This window comes from Coregonus clupeaformis, chromosome 26, assembly GCF_020615455.1.
Source record: "Coregonus clupeaformis isolate EN_2021a chromosome 26, ASM2061545v1, whole genome shotgun sequence".
NCBI classification, from domain to species: domain Eukaryota; kingdom Metazoa; phylum Chordata; class Actinopteri; order Salmoniformes; family Salmonidae; genus Coregonus; species Coregonus clupeaformis.
The window spans coordinates 45447028-45464721 of NC_059217.1; the positions used below are offsets into that span (position 1 = coordinate 45447028).

Sequence of the window (17694 nt, forward strand, 5' to 3'; positions counted from 1 at the left end):
TTCTTATTTTATTGAGTAAATGGTTACAGTAGTTATGCACATAATACAAACAATTATTTATATATTCTAATGACATGATTTTAAAAACAACTAGAAATTGTAATTTTAAACAACAAGAAAGTGTGCGTGCTTAAGCTGTGGAAGTATTTTTATGGTAGTAGAAGAAGTTTAGAAGTAAAAAAAAAACATACAGACTAGTGTTGAAAAATGTAGTGTAGAAGTAATATATTACAGTTGTGGGATAGTAGCCTTTAAACAGTAAAAGTATCGACTGTAGCCCAGTAGTAGTACCTGGCAGGTGGCTTAATGGTTAAGAGTGTTGTGCCAGTAACCGAAAGGTCGCTGGTTCTAATCCCCGAGCCGGCTAGGTGAAAAATCTGTCGATGTGCCCTTGAGCAAGGCACATAACCCTAATTGCTCCTGTAAGTCCCTCTGGATAAGAGCGTCTGCTAAATGACTAAAAAATATGTTTTTTTAAAGATATCTGTTTGTACTGTCTTGGTAACTCGTATATATATGGTCAGTGCTGGGTGTGTGTCAGTGGTTGTGATCGAGTGGCCAGAGAAATGTGTGATCATTCTGGGCATGGTCAGGCTGTGTTCGTCCTCCACCAGTCAGGTCAGTGTTGGTTGTGGTCAGGTTATTGATGGTTGTGGTCAGGTTATTGATGGTTGTGGTCAGGTTATTGATGGTTGTGGTCAGTCCTGGTTATGGTCAGAGGTAAAAGTCAGTGTTGGTTGTGGTCATTCTCCACCGACCAGGCAGCTGATTGTGGTCAGTGGTTGCTGATTGTGGTCAGTGGTTGCTGATTGTGGTCAGTGGAGGCCGGTTGTGGTCAGTGGAGCCGATTGTGGTCAGTGGAGGCCGGTTGTGGTCAGTGGTGGCCGGTTGTGGTCAGTGGAGGCCGGTTGTGGTCAGTGGAGGCCGGTTGTGGTCAGTGGTGGCCGGTTGTGGTCAGTGGAGGCCGGTTGTGGTCAGTGGAGGCCGGTTGTGGTCAGTGGTGACCGGTAGTGGTCAGTGGTGGCTGGTTGTGGTCAGTGGTGGCCGGTTGTGGTCAGTGGAGCCGATTGTGGTCAGTGGAGGCCGGTTGTGGTCAGTGGTGGCCGGTTGTGGTCAGTGGTGGCCGGTTGTGGTCAGTGGTGGTCAGTGGAGGCCGGTTGTGGTCAGTGGTGGCCGGTTGTGGTCAGTGGTGGTCAGTGGTGGCTGGTTGTGGTCAGTGGTGGCTGGTTGTGGTCAGGTAGTTGTGTCATTCTGGGTATGAACCTCATGGCCAGACTGTGTTCATCCTCCACAGGTTGCTGTGACAGGTTGTTGGTCTGCCTGATGCTGCTCAGTGTGTTGCCATGACGAGGACACACCGTGTACCGCGACAACAGCGTCACCAGGACAGCCTTCATCATCATCATGGCGATGTGTTTACCCACACAGGAGCGAGGGCCACAACCGAACGGCTGGAAGAAACGACTGGGCACCTGATGGAGAGCGAGGAAAGGTCAATCATAGCCTGGTACCAGATCGGTTTGCGTTGTGTTGACAACTCCTGAGGTCTTTATCATGTTTGGCATGAATCAAAGGAGTTGGCAAGAAGACACAAACAGATCTGGAACCAAGTAAACCACACGCTACTTCTGAATAATTTCACAGACTTGTCCATCAATTATGACAACACATCAGTTTGCAGTACAATGCTTTTAAGAAATAGGACCGCCCCGACTCCCACTTACAGTTTTATCAAAGTTTTCCAAGCTGAATTCGTTGGGTTTGGGGAAGAACTCAGTCTTGTGCATAAGCCCTATGTTTAGGATGATGTTGGTTCCCTTGGTAACCTTGGTCCCATCGATGACGTCATCTTCCAGCGCCTTCCTCATGGTGAAGTCTACCACAGGATGGAACCTCATGGACTCATTGATAAAACTCTCCAGCACTCTGAAGTTCTGGAAGTCAACTGTCAATACGTCATTCTCACCTGTGGATAGAAGTGAACAGGAGCTTGTCAGCATGTTGTGCCTAAAATATATAGTTTGCCATCTGTCAGATATTTGTCTCAATTATAAGTCACGGGTGGCGCAGTTGGTAAGAGTGCCCGTAAGATGGTGGGTTCAAGTCCCCCAGAGATCATAAAACACATACTAAAAATGGACGCATTCCACTGTAACGTAAGTCGCTGTTGCATTGGATTAAAGCGTCTGCTATGTGACCTATATTATATATTATTAGAAATTCCACCTAACTGTGAAACCCCACTTTTTATTTTGAAAGGTGTCACCTATGAGAGTGCTGATCTCCTCTACAATCTTCATCTCCACCTCAGGGTTCTGCTTCAGCAACATGAGCATGAAGAACAGACTGATGGACAGAGTGTCCGGGGCCGCTATCACCATCTCCAACACACACTGTCTCACGTCGTCCGCCGACAGCTCTCCGTGGCTCTGGTCAACACACACACGGTGGTAAAGATCGACAGGTTTTTTCTTAGTGACGCCCGTACAATGTTGTGCACAAACGACACGATTTCATTCGTCGGCAGTAACAGACCTGGGCAAAGATGAGTTCTGAGGTGAAGTCGAGATCATCGTCCAGTTTTTCAGATTCAACGATAGCTTTTCTTTTGGTTTCAATAAGGCTTTCCATCACGTCCTGTAGTTCCTTGCTAGAAACAAGACGTAGAAACACTTGATTAAAACCCACACACACCTTAATTATAATAATAATAATAATGCCATTTAGCAGACGCTTTTATCCAAAGCGACTTACAGTCATGCGCGCATACATTTTTACGTATGGGTGGTCCCGGGAATCGAACCCACTAGCCATGGCATTACAAGCGCCGTGCTCTACCAATTGAGCTACAGAGGACCACAAGAGTGACCACCAATGTAAACATTGGAGAAAATTACAGATTGTGGCTTTAAGCGTATGTGAGAACTTACGCTGCTTGTTGGTGCCTCTTGTACACCCATCCACATTTGAAGAAGATATCAGGCTTGATCAGAACCGTTTGCCAGGTGTCAAAGTAGTGTTGGATCTTCAATAGCAGCTCTTTCTCTGAGTTACATAAAGCACAAAGCCACACAGTCAAAGCTTTTGGCATAATTCGATGTGTCAAGGATGTCCCGTTTACATTTACGTTGACATGTTAGTCATTTAGCAGACGCTCATATCCATAGCGACTTACAGTTAGTGCGTTCATCTTAAGATAGCTAAGTGGGACAACCACATATCACAGTGTAGTGTATGAAGAATTATGACTTTGCTAATGTTTTCAAGTGGAACCTGAGAGGAGGTTTATTCAGTTTTAGAGGGAGCCGTTTTAGAGTGACACCATAGAACAGAGGAAGTCTGTTAGGTGTCCTCCTGGGATTGGTCTGTAGGGGAACACCCATATCAGATTACATAGCATATATACCACAGTTGGGACAAAAGAGGTCAGAATAATCATATTAGAGATGGGGCGATTATTCTCCGGGTATCTGCAGGTATCTGTAAATCGACGCTGTAACCCTTTGTTATGAATAAACCTTATGATGAAAATACAGCGTCAGCGGGTCCTCCTTGGTCATCACAGCATAATTAGCAACGTTTACTCGACACTACAACAGTCATAGTAAGTACATTTGTCCCCAATAAAGTAGTTATCAGCAAAGTCAGTGCTAGTAAGGGGGTGGGGGTGGAGGGGATCAAGGTGAGGAGGAGGTGCTCTTTGATAAGGTAGGGTTTCGGATGTTTTTCAGAAGATGGGCAGGGACTCTGCTGTCCTAGCTTCAGGGGGAAGCTGGTTCCACCATTGGGGTGCCAGGACAGACGTCCCCACAACCCACACAGACAAACCCCTCCCCCCACACACACACACACACACACACATCCTGCCACTGACCGTTGAGAGGCACCCTGAGGAACTGTTTGTTAGAAATGTCCACCACGATGCATCTCAGCAGGTTGAGAACGTCTACGTGTCCAGAGGGGTCAGTCATCTCCTGCAGACGCTCCAGGTGTCTGTCTGTAGCACTCACACAGATCCCTATGGTCCGCTGCAGACCAGGTCCTGTCAAGGCTGACACACACATGCACACCTCACCAAGGATGGGGTCAATTCCATTTCAATTCAGGCAATTCAGGAAGAATTCCATTGACTGAATTGAAATGGAATTGATCCCAACCCTGCACCAGACCATAACATAAATTAATTTGACATCTAGTAAGAGCGAGTTAGCGTTAGCGAGTCAGCGTTAGCGAGTCAGCGTTAGCGAGTAGTCAGACAATCATGTTTAAATAAAACTTCCAAGTCTCTGTCGTGTACCTTTCGCAAAATATGTCCTCACTTTCTTCCAGAGTGGGACGTCGCTGTTGAAGATGATGCCTCTCCCGTCCATCCCGATACACTGCAGTCCCTGTTTACTGGCGAACCGGGCTGTGTAGCGGGCACTCTTCAGGACATGGTAGACAGCAGAGGACCTGCACGAGTGAGACCAGAGTGTAACACCACCGTTACAACAATGTAATAAGACTTCTCTTTTTTCCCAGTTTTCCACAAAGCAATTCCAACCTGTATTAATAGAGAGTCTCAAAGCAGGAGTGCTGATCTTGGATCCGTTTTTACTTTTCAGTGATAATGAATTGGCAAGGGGGTAGTGGATCTTAGCTCTACTCTGAGACGCTTGATGGATACCTTCCCAGAACTGAATGAGTGGAGTATTTTCCAATTCCATTTCAACAGAACTAACTTGCTAAGAATGAGAGTCTCTTCTCCGTTGATCCAGACCCGGACCATGCTCCCATATCTCTTGTTGTAGTAGTTACAGGCTGTTCCTATCCCGGTCCAGATAAATCTAGAGTAGGAGAGGATAGGACCCAGACCTGCCCAGAAGAAAGGACCTGCCATAGAGGTACGTACAGTAGAGAGACGCAGGTTAGTACAGGATTGCTGTTTGCCACAGTCTTACAGTATTAACCGTTCTATTAGATGAACAGCCAATGTCTTTCTAGTTAACAATTGGCTATCAACTTTTATATGAGATATTAGAGATACAATTCCTAAATGTATTAAGCCTCAATGGGTTTCATCTTCAAATGATCAACAAAAAGACATTATGATATTTCATATTACATGGTAGTGACAGTTGTTAGATGAAGAGAGAGAGAGAGAGAGAGAGAGAGAGAGAGAGAGAGAGAGAGAGAGAGAGAGAGAGAGAGAGAGAGAGAGAGAGAGAGAGAGAGAGAGAGAGAGAGAGAGAGAGAGAGAGAGAGAGAGAGAGAGAGAGAGAGAGAGAGAGAGAGAGAGAGAGAGAGAGAGAGAGAGTGGCTGTGTTTTCCCCTTAAGACACATTCACACATCATTAACACATCCTTGGTCTTACCTGGTACGTGTGATGCGTTAGCGAGGCACCAGGTAGTGATGAGCAGGAGACAGAGCAGCAGTAACAGGGCTCCAGACGCTGTAGTGTCAGCCACTATGCCGGTACCTATTACGGTGAGGACGTCTGGAGGCTGCTGCGTCATGATGACAGCTGGAGAACACCTGGGTGTGAATGATTCTCCTTCCAAGTATTCTCTCCTTTGGGAAAGAGGGTCTTCTGACTTCAAGGAGACTACCTGGTTAAATACAAATATTTTAAAAAAGTACAACATTTCCCACTGGTTTGCACCTCACCAAAGTAGATGTGCCTTCTCAGCCTTATATGCACTCTTAGAAAAAAAAGGTGCTATCTAGAACCTAAAAGGGTTCTTTGTCTGTCCCCATAGGAGAACCTATTGAAGAACCCTTTTTTGGTTCCAGGCAGAACTCATTTGGGTTCCATGTAGAACCCTTTCCACCGAGGGTTCTACATGGAACCGAAAAGGGTTCTCCTACGGGGACAGCCGAATAACCCTTTTTTTTCAAAGAGTTTACTGTTTATGTATTGAATCACCCTGAATTTCCAGAACCACCTTGTGGACAGTGACTACGTCCCAAGTGACACCCTATTCCCTATGTAGTGTACAGCTTTTTACCAGAGCCCTATGCGTCCTGCTTAAAAGTAGTGCACTAAATAGGGGAGTAGGGGAATAGGTGCCATTTGGGACGTTGCCCAGGTGATTCAAATAGTCAAAACAAAATAGGGGGGGAGCATTATACTCTGGGACAACCTTGCTCTATTTTCATCCCTTTTCATATTTCTCCTGTCCTTGTTCTGTGGGGTTGGTACAACACGTGACCACGGTAACCATAACACACCCACGGAAAGCTTTTCAAGTTGACCCGTTGTACTATTGCATGTACAGTTCCAGATGTCTTACCAAGGCTGGAGTTATTACACTTGACATCAAAGATATTAGAACCTTCTGAGAAACCAGAGGGGAAGGCAGAGGTGTCTGTCATCTTATCAGAATGTAATAATGTTGTTGTTTTCTTTATCTATTGGAGGAACTTGGTCATCTTTGATGTTCTCATCATTGTCCCCTCTGGGAGACAAGCTGCTTTGATGTAACGTTGTATAAAATGCAGATTGTGTTTTTTTATTTTTTATGTTTAAAATTGTACACATTTCAATGTTGTTATTTCTTATTCTGTTATAGGCCTCTTTTTAACAATATCCCTCTTGACAATTCTTGTTCCACAGAGAGAAAACAATCCCCCATAGTTAATTAGACATCCAGACAAAAAGTTTCCCCTATTTATAGAATTGTCATTATATATGAAAAGGATGATACTCACTGTTCTTATCCTGGACTGCTTCGGAGTAGTCTGCTTCAGAGTAGTCTGCTTCAGAGTAGTCTCCCTCAGAGTAGTCTGCCTCAGAGTAGCTGCTTCAGAGTAGTCTGCTTCGGAGTAGTCTGCCTCAGAGTAGTCTGCCTCAGAGTAGTCTGCTTCGGAGTAGTCTGCCTCAGAGTAGTCTGCTTCAGAGTAGTCTGCCTCAGAGTAGTCTGCTTCAGAGTAGTCTGCTTCAGAGTAGTCTGCCTCTAGCCTGGCTGCAGTTTGTGTCTGTCTCCTTTCTGTGTGGCCACTGCGAAATGCCTCTGTTTCTTCTCCTGGTTAGTTTTAAAGATGATCAGCATTCTTTTATCTGATAAATCACAGAAATCCAAGCTTTTGTAAATCCCCGGTCAGCGTTCCATTTACCGGTTGCTTGGTTACACCACCAATTTAGGCCCTCAAGTGCCATTAAATGCCTGAACCTCTCACCAAAGACTCCCAAAGCAGAACAATAGAGCTATAGTGAAGGGCTAAGGCCTAGCTACCTTTTAACTGGAAAAGCATCCCCCAAAATGAACAAAAAAATACTTAATGTTGGAGATTATAGAGTAGAACTTGAGGTCTCTCAAGCATGACCGCGGTCTTTCATTTTGATTGAAACAGGCTCACTTAACCTTCAAAAGGAAGTAAACCACCGTATAATTCATCATCTGAAGAGGCTTTTCAGGAAGAAATAAATTAAGCAGGTCAGACTGACCTGAGAAAAAGACCAGGGCTTTTATCCAGCAAAATTACAACAGAAGAAATGTTAAGAATACATTTGCCCCTGCATGTCATTAAGTTGCAGAACCTATACACGGATAGTTACTCAGCGGCGATATACAGGCTATATACACAGCAGGGCACAGAGACAGTCATTGTATGAGTTGCAAGTAAAACACAGTTAAACAGAGAGAGAGAGAGAGAGACACACAGAGAGGTCCATGTAGTCTAACCAGCAGATATTGTCTGTCTACAAAGACAGGGTCATTCCAGTTCACTCCCTCTGAACGCCTAGGTTCTGTCACTGATTAAGACGTGGCCTTTAATGATGATGGAGGCTTCTGTGTCACGGCCAGACATGGCACAATGGTGGAGGGGGGAAACGTATTTGGCATCTTCCTGGTTGTCGTAGAGACTAGGCATCGACTTAGCGGGAGAGGGCTTCTTGAGAGAATACACTTAAGAATGTTCCTATGGTTCTCGGCCCGTATTCACAAATCGTCTCGGAGTAAGAGTGCTGATCTAGGATCAAGTCCCCCCGTCCATAAAATCTTATTTATTATAATCTGAGGCAAAAGTGATCATATCACATATCATATTTTGTGAGATGGCAAAACATAACTTCTACAATGCAGACAGGATAACCAAATTGCTTCAGAAGATAATAAACTATGTTTCTTGTAGTAATTCGTTCACAACTAGCTAATATTACTTTCTAGTATGTCAAGCGAATTTACAGAGTAGCTATAGCTAACTAGCCAGCTAGCTTTGTAGCCATGGATTGTGAACTTTTCATCGTTTGCCTTCGGAAAGCATTCAGACCCCTTGAGTTTTTCCACAATTTGTTATGTTACAGCCTTGTTCTAAAATTGATTAAATCGTTTTCCCCCCCTCATCAATCTACCCACAATACCCCATAATGACAAAGCAAAAACAGGATATATAAAAAACGGAAATATCACATTCAGACCCTTTACTCAGTACTTAGTTGAAGCACCTTTGGCAGTGATTACAGCCTTGAGTCTTCTTGGGTATGACGCTACAAGCTTGGCACACCTGTATTTGGGGAGTTTCTCCCATTCTTCTCTGCAGATCCTTTCAAGCTCTGTCAGGTTAGATGGGGAGCGTTGCTGCACAGCTATTTTCAGGTCTCTCCAGAGATGTTCGATCGGGTTCAAGTCTGGGCTCTGGCTGGGCCACTCAAGGACATTCAGAGATTTGACCCGAAGCCACTCATGTGTTGTCTTGGCTGTGTGCTTAGGGTCATTGTCCTGTTGGAAGGTAAACCTTCACCCCAGTCGGAGGTCCTGAGCGCTCTGGAGCAGGTTTTCATCAAGGATCTCTCTGTACTTTGCTCCATTCATCTTTGCCTCGATCCTGACTAGTCTCCCTGCTGCTGAAAAACATCCCCACAGCATGATGCTGCCACCACCATGCTTCACCGTAGGGATGATGCCAGGTTTCCTCTAGAAGTGACACTTGGCATTCAGGCCAAAGAGTTCAATCTTGGTTTCATCAGACCAGAGAATCCTTTAGGTGCCTTTTGGCAAACTCTAATCGGGCTGTCATGTGCCTTTTACTGAGGAGTGGCCACTCTATCATAAAGGCCTGATTGGTGGAGTGCTGCAGAGATGGTTGTCCTTCCGGAAGGTTCTCCCATCTCCACAGAGGAACCCTGGAGCTCTGTCAGAGTGACCATCGGGTTCTTGGTCACCTCCCTGACCAAGGCCCTTCTCCCCCCAAAAAATTCTAAAAACCTGTTTTTCGCTTTGTTATTATGGGGTATTGTGTGTAGATTGATGAGGATTTTTATTGATTTAATGCATTTTAGAATAAGGCTATAACATAACAAAATGTGGAAAAAGTCAAGGGGTCTGAATACTTTCTGAATGCACTGTGTATATACAATGGTGTATATGAATAGAAAAGGTGTGTACAGCAGTATTTATATAGGATGAACCATGACTAGAATACAGTACATATAAAGTGGGTAAAACCATATGTAAACATTATTAAAGTGACCAGTGTTCAATGATTCTATGTACATAGGGCAGCAGTCTCTAAGGTGCAGGGTAGAGTACCGGGTGGTAGCCGGCTAATAACAGTGACTAAGGTTCAGGGCAGGGTACTGGGCGGATGCCGGCTAGTGGTGACTCTTCAACAGTCTGATGGCTTGGAGATAGAAGCTATTCATCAGTCTCTCAGTCCTAGCTTTGATGCACCTGTACTGTCTCCGCCTTCTAGATGGTAGTGGGGTGAACAGGCCGTGGCTCAGGTGGCTGAGGTTCTTGATGATCTTTCTTGGCCTTCCTGTGACACCGGAGGCTGTAGAACTTGAAGCTTATGACCGTCTCCACTGTGGCCCCGTCGATGTGGATGGGGGACCTGTTATCTCTGCCGTCTCCCTGTAGTCCACAATCAGCGCCTTCATTTTGTTGACGTTGAGGTTATTCTCCTGTCACCTCTCCGCCAGGGCTCTCACCACCTCCCTGTAGCCTGTCTCGTCATTGTTGGTAATCAGGCCTACCACTGTTGCAAACTTGATGACTGAGTTGGAGTCATGGGTGAACAGGGAGTACAGAAAGGGGGCTGAGCACGCACCCCTGTGGAGCCCCCGTGTTGAGGATCAGCGTGGCAGAGATGTTGTTGCCTACCTTCACCACTTGGGGTCGGGAAGTCCAGGACACCGTTGTAAAGAGAGGGGTTGAGAATATACATGGATGGTCATGGATTGAGTATAGGGTTTTCTTATGCATGTAGATCATCTATGTCCAACTGTGAATGCATATGAAAAGGAGATCCGGAAATTTCAAACAAATTATCAAACTTCAAGTTATTATAGAGTTAGCAGAAATGTCCGGCCTATGGCCAAAAATAATCTCAATCCAAATCTCTGAAATTGCACTATTTAGGGAATAGGGTGCCATTCGGGGCACAGCCGGAGCGTTTTTCCAAATGGTGTGTCATGGGGAAGTAGGGGAAACTATGTGCAGTGGTGCATGACAGGCTGTCGTTGTATCCCCAATGACACCCTATTTCCTAAATAGTGCACTACTTTTGACCAGGGTACATAGGGCTCTGGTCAAAAGTAGTGCCCTGTATAGGGAGTAGGGTGCCATTTTGGGACACATTCAGTGTCTTGGTTCTCTCTGCAATACTCATATCCTATCCCCTGGGCCTTTGCTCAACTACAGAGGGACCTACTTGGCTGGAGAAATGTCAACAAACTTTCTGAGTGACTCAGGAAATTAAAGTCAAGCCACTGAACATGAACAGACAGTCAATGGAAAAAGCTCAGTGAAAAAAAGATGAAGTGCCCTTATGTTGATGACTTTTTGCAAATCCAATCAATTTTCCACATTGATTCAACGTCACCACATTGATTTTTTGGGTTGAAATGACGTGGAAACAACGTTGATTTCACCTGTTTTTGTCCAGTGGGAACTGATTACCCTTAGAAAGTGAACTGGAGCTAATGGTTAAGTTGTTATTGGAGCTAATGGTTAAGTTGTTATTGGAGCTAATGGTTAAGTGGTTATTGGAGCTAATGGTTAAGTTGTTATTGGAGCTAATGGTTAAGTGGTTATTGGAGCTAATGGTTAAGTTGTTATTGGAGCTAATGGTTAAGTGGTTATTGGAGCTAATGGTTGAGTTGTTATTGGAGCTAATGGTTGAGTTGTTATTGGAGCTAATGGTTAAGTTGTTATTGGAGCTAATAGTTAAGTTGTTATTGGAGCTAATGGTTAAGTTGTTATTGGAGCTAATAGTTAAGTTGTTATTGGAGCTAATGGTTAAGTTGTTATTGGAGCTAATAAAACATGAAGACATTGCATTGCATTGCATTGATATATCATTGATATATTGTGCATGAAATGAATATGATTCTAATTATGTAGTACAATAATAGCTACTATTTTTTCATATTCTGTACAGGACCTCCAGGTAAAAAAAACAATAACACAATTATTAACCAACAATGAGAAGAAGTATATTTAGTCATACATTTAGTTACCTTGGCGATTGATTATTGGTCATAATAGAAGAAGGTATCTGTTAAATGTCTTCCAGGTGTGGATGGGAAGCCAGGATGCAATGGTCCAGAAGGTATAGCAGGACCACAGGGAGACCTGGGAAAAAAGGTAAGGCACTGTTAGTTTAGTTGTGGTGGTCAGCAGCACCATAGCCTGATCCCAGATCGGTCTGTGATGTTTCGAGTGGCAATGACCATAGTTAGCAAGACAGCACAAACAGATCTGGGACCAGGCTAGCAGCAGCACGGTGTGCAGACCTAAAAACTGAATTTTATTCAGCTCTATGAATATTTGAGAAATCATGATAAATCCATCATACCATACCCTCCATGGTGACCCCCTGCTTTCCTTCCCAGGCATCCCCGGCGAGAGAGGGGAGCCTGGGGAGAAAGTAGACGTTGGAGACCCGTGGACCTTCAGGACTGAAGGGCGTTGACCTCCAACGACGTCATGATAGAGGGTAAAAGAAGGTAGAGTTTGCATTCTATCTTACAAAATCCAGTAAGAAATCATCTTCCATTGGCTCATCTAACTACCATAAATCCTCTTACTGAGGGGTTGGGTTAAATGCGGAAGACACATTTCAGTTGAATGCATTCAGTTGTACGACTGACGAGGTATCCCCCTTTGCATTCAGTTGTACGACTGACAAGGTATCCCCCCTTTCCATTACTGCTCTTACTAGACATTTACATTTTAGTCATTTAGCAGACGCTCTTATCCAGAGCAACTTACAGTTAGTGCATTCATTATAATTAATTTTTTTATATATTTTTTTTCATACTGCCCCCCGTGGGAATCGAACCCACAACCCTGGCGTTGCAAACGCCATGCTCTACCAACTGAGCTACATCCCTGCCGGCCATTCCCTCCCCTACCCTGGACAAATTGTGCGCCGCCCCATGGGTCTCCCGGTCGCGGCCGGCTACAACAGAGCCTGGATTCGAACCAGGATCTCTAGTGGCACAGCTAGCACTGCGATGCAGTGCCTTAGACCACTGCGCCACTCGGGAGACTAGGACACATTTTCTACCACGCACTCTTAGAAAAAAGGTTCCAAAATGTTTATTTGGCTGTCCCCATAAGAGAACCCTTTTCGTTTCCTGTTTCTGCTAACATTCCACTCATTGTACTCGTTGACATTGGCACATGACACAGAGTACAAGGAGTGGAAATGTTAGCTAAACAGAGACCGACAACCAGACTAGATAGACGCCATTTAGAAGGTTTTACTTGCAATGATCGTGATCGTAGTTGTTTTACCTACCTAAATGCACAGCACTGTACGAATGCAATAGTTAAATCCACAGCACTGTACAAATGCACTAGTTAAATGCACAGCACTGTACAAATGCACTACTTAAATGCACAGCACTGTACAAATGCTCTAGTTAGATGCACAGCACTGTACAAACACACTACTTAAATGCACAGCACTGTACAAATGCACTAGTTAAATGCACTAGTTAAATGTACTACCTAAATGCACAGCAGTGATTGTAAGTTACTCTGGATAGTATGCATGTAAACATTAGCTTCTCTAGAGAGCCGGCTCAGATCCTGTGTGGTTGTGTATGGAGGGCCTCCAGGTCCAAGGGGCGCTCCTGGTCCTGCCGGTCCCCCAGGGGTCCCAGACCCATCTGGAAACAGAGTCATCAGAGCACACGTCCACCAAGCCAACATGTCTGACTCTGTGGGTGAGTAGTATGCTGTCAGAAATTCAATCAATGTCAAGTTGATATTATCAACCTAGAATCCCTATGTATTCATCCTCACTGCAAAATGTTATGTTGTACGACACCTTGAATATAACCACAATAGATAACGTTAACAGGACCACCATAGCACATGCCTATCAGGCCTGTGGGTGAGTATGCTGTCAGGAAATCCAGGAAATAATTAATCAAAATCACGATGTACACTCTTAGAAAAAAAGGTGCTATCTAGAACCTTAAAGGGTTCTTTGGCTGTTCCAATAAGAGAACCCTTAGAAGAACCCTTTTGGTTCCAGGTAGAACCCTTTTGGTTCAAGGTAGAACACTTTTGTGTTCCTTGTTCTACTTGGAACCAAAAGGGTTCTACCTGGAACCAAAAGGGTTCTACCTGGAACCAAAAAGGGTTCTTCAAAGGGTTCTCCTATGGGGACATAGGAATGTAGCCTCAGAGAATCAAGCCACAAGCACCTTGAATGTAACAGACACAGAGATTGTTGAAGAAGCATATTTTGAAATAACTGACACAGAGATTGTGGAAGAACCAAATTACTGATAAATAACTTACAGAGATTGTGGAAGAACCAAATTACTGATAAATAACTGACACAGAGATTGTGGAAGAACCAAATGACTGATAAATAACTGACACAGAGATTGTGGAAGAACCAAATGACTGATAAATAACTGACACAGAGATTGTGGAAGAACCAAATTACTGATAAATAACTGACACAGAGATTGTGGAAGAACCAAATTACTGATAAATAACTGACACAGAGATTGTGAAAGAACCAAATTACTGATAAATAACTGACAGAGATTGTGGAAGAACCAAATTACTGATAAATAACTGACACAGAGATTGTGGAAGAACCAAATTAGTGATAAATAACTGACACAGAGATTGTGGAAGAACCAAATTACTGATAAATAACTGACACAGAGATTGTGGAGGAACCAAATTACTGATAAATAACTGACACAGAGATTGTGGAAGAACCAAATTACTGATAAATAACTGACACAGAGATTGTGGAAGAACCAAATTACTGATAAATAACTGACACAGAGATTGTGGAAGAACCAAATTACTGATAAATAACTGACACAGAGATTGTGGAAGAACCAAATTACTGATAAATAACTGACACAGAGATTGTGAAAGAACCAAATTACTGATAAATAACTGACACAGAGATTGTGGAAGAACCAAATTACTGATAAATAACTGACACAGATTGTGGAAGAACCAAATTACTGATAAATAACTGACACAGAGATTGTGGAGGAACCAAATTACTGATAAATAACTGACACAGAGATTGTGGAAGGACCAAATGACTGATAAATAACTGACACAGAGATTGTGGAAAGAACCAAATTACTGATAAATAACTGACACAGAGATTGTGGAAGGACCAAATTACTGATAAATAACTGACAGAGATTGTGGAAGAACCAAATTACTGATAAATAACTGACACAGAGATTGTGGAAGAACCAAATTACTGATAAATAACTGACACAGAGATTGTGGATGAACCAAATTACTGATAAATAACTGACACAGAGATTGTGGAAGAACCAAATTACTGATAAATAACTGACACAGAGATTGTGGAAGAACCAAATTACTGATAAATAACTGACACAGAGATTGTGGAAGAACCAAATTACTGATAAATAACTGACACAGAGATTGTGGAAGAACCAAATTACTGATAAATAACTGACACAGAGATTGTGGAAGGAGCACCTTTTAGGAAAACTGGTATGAAACTATTTACATCTATTAAGGGGTTAGTTATATTGGGATGTTGAAAGTAGTGTAAATGTCCTCATAATTGGTTGCATTTTGTGTTTATTTTCAACATAAGTCCATGAAATCTTCTCTGTTCCCTTCAATGCAACCACAGCATTTCAAGGCACTAGTTTGTTTACCTTGAACCTTTTACTCACGAACACCCCCCAGCAGAAAATATTGAAGTGTATCTTTAAAGGTGTTTCATGCCATTTCAAACATTGCATCTAAAATAGTTGTTTTATTCATATTTTCCTTTCATAACCACAGAATGCATAATCAAAAACATAACATGCTCTAGAAATATTACCAAAATGGAAACTACATTTGGGTGTTTGGATGCAAGATGCAGCCCAGGTGAATGATTACCATATTTGGATGGCTGAACACTTTTTCAGGTACCTTTGGCAAATCTTAACTACAATTTTGGGGAATATAGTGCTATAAATGTGTTATTTAGTGCTATAATCCATTTGCATTTGTATTTCAAGTCGGGTTGTCCAAGAGTACAAGACCATTGACATCAGGAAATTCTACCAGGGCTGTGGACATACCGTTTACAATGGATCAATGTACTGCCACGATGCAAGGACCTCCAAAGTTGTCAAGTAAGTGTTTCTTTAGATTATGTCAATGTTGACATAAGATATGGGTAGCAGTTAACTTAAAGCCTGCAGGTATAATGCATTATAACTTGTTATTATAAGTTGTTATATATAAGTTGTTTATATTCATTTTATGTATTATTTATTTATTATGGGGTGGCAGGTAGCTTAGTGGTTAAGAGCGTTGTGCCATTAACAGAGATGTCGCTGGTTCTAATCCCCGAGCCGACTAGGTGAAAAATCTGTCGATGTGCCCTTGAGCAAGGCACTTAACCCTAATTGCTCCTGTAAGTCGCTCTGGATAAGAGCGTCTGCTAAATGACTAAAATGTTATTTGGCAGATGTACGATGAAAACTAAGATGTTACAGACACTGGGCATTGAGAATGCCCTCTACCACAACCGGACCCATCTCTTTCATAACTCCATGACATAGTTCAAGTTTGCCGCAGACGAGAATGGACTGTGGGTCATATTTGCTTCAAATGTCGGTGAAACCATTGCCAAATTAGACCATAACAGATGATCTGTGTTGTCTGTTATTAACATGTCCTATCCTATACTGAAAGCTGGGACCACGTCTTGAATCCATCAATAGCCTAGGCGTCTGGAGGAGACACACATAGTGTATAATATGAGGAGGAAATTATAGTCCTAAAAAAGCTTTCCAGTTTCAATGACTCACCCAATGATGACCAGCTCACTCACCAGCGATGGCCGATGCGCTCGTGCCAAAAGCCTATCTCTCTGGTTTTAGTTTGTAAAAAAAAGTGCTGTTGACTCAATAGGCCTATTTGGAAGTTGATAAAATCTTTTCGTAGCCTACAGACAGATACAGTTGAAGTTGGAAGTTTACATACGCTTAGGTTGTAGTCATTAAAACTCATTTTTCAACCACTCCACAAATGTATTGTTAACAAACTATAGTTTTGGCAAGTCGGTTAGGACATCTACTTTGTGCATGACACAAGTAATTTTTCCAACAATTGTTTACAGACAGATTATTTCACTTCTAATTCACTGTATCACAATTCCAGTTTACATACACTAAGTTGACTGTGCCTTTAAACAGCTTGGGAAATTCCAGAAAATTATGTCATGGCTTTAGAAGCTTCTGATAGGTTAATTGACATCATTTGAGTCAATTGGAGGTGTACCTGTGGATGTATTTCAAGGCCTACCTTCAAACTCAGTGCCTCTTTGCTTGACATCATGGGAAAATCAAAAGAAATGCGCCAAGACCTCAGAAAAAAGTCTGGTTCATCCTTGGGAGCAATTTTCAAATGCCTGAAGGTACCACGTTCATCTGTACAAACAATAGTACGCAAGTATAAACACCATGGGACCACGCAGCCATCATACCACTCAGGAAGGAGACGCGTTCTGTCTCCTAGAGATGAACATACTTTGGTGCGAAAAGTGCAAATCAATCCCAGAACAACAGCAAAGGACCTTGTGAAGATGCTGGAGGAAACAGGTACAAAAGTATCTACAGTAAAAATGAGTCCTATATCGACATAACCTGAAAGGCCGCTCAGCAAGGAAGAAGCCACTGCTCCAAAACCGCCATTAAAAAGCCAGACTACGGTTTGCAACTGCACATGGGGACAAAGATCGTACTTTTTGGAGAAATGTCCTCTGGTCTGAAGAAACAAAAATAGAACTGTTTGGCCATAATGACCATTGTTATGTTTGGAGGAAAAAGGGGGAGCTTGCAAGCCAAAGAACACCATCCCAACCGTGAAGCACGGGGTGGCAGCATCATGATGTGGGGGTGCTTTGCTGCAGGAGGGACTGGTGCACTTCACAAAATAGATGGCATCATGAGGAAGGAAAATTATGTGGATATATTGAAGCAACATCTCAAGACATCAGTCAGGAAGTTAAAGCTTGGTCACAAATGGGTCTTCCAAATGGACAATGACCCCAACCATACTTACAAAGTTGTGGCAAAATGGCTTAAGGACAACAAGGTCAAGGTATTGGAGTGGCCATCACAAAGCCCTGACCTCAATCCTATAGAAAATGTGTGGGCAGAACTGAAAAAGTGTGTGCAAGCAAGGAGGCCTACAAACCTGACTCAGTTACACCAGCTCTGTCAGGAGGAATGG

At 43.1% G+C, this 17694-nt stretch overlaps 1 protein-coding gene across 2 annotated transcripts; it reads right to left on the minus strand.

Annotated features, from left to right (window-relative positions):
- Positions 1–413: 413 nt before the first annotated feature.
- Positions 414–7018, minus strand: LOC121540733 (aromatase). 2 transcript variants are annotated; one of them, XM_041849788.2, is made up of 10 exons: positions 6692–7018; positions 5355–5589; positions 4722–4872; positions 4298–4452; positions 3875–4051; positions 2931–3045; positions 2536–2650; positions 2267–2429; positions 1725–1966; positions 414–1472 (listed from the first exon to the last, which is right to left on the minus strand). In XM_041849788.2, the coding sequence occupies exons 2-10, from the start codon at positions 5494–5496 to the stop codon at positions 1194–1196; spliced, it is 1539 nt and encodes a 512-aa protein (XP_041705722.1). In that variant the 5' UTR covers positions 5497–5589; positions 6692–7018; the 3' UTR covers positions 414–1193. The 2 variants fall into 2 exon arrangements, with proteins under 2 accessions (XP_041705722.1, XP_045063821.1); XM_045207886.1 differs by lacking the exons at positions 5355–5589; positions 6692–7018 and having other exon boundaries at positions 4544–4814.
- Positions 7019–17694: the final 10676 nt, after the last annotated feature.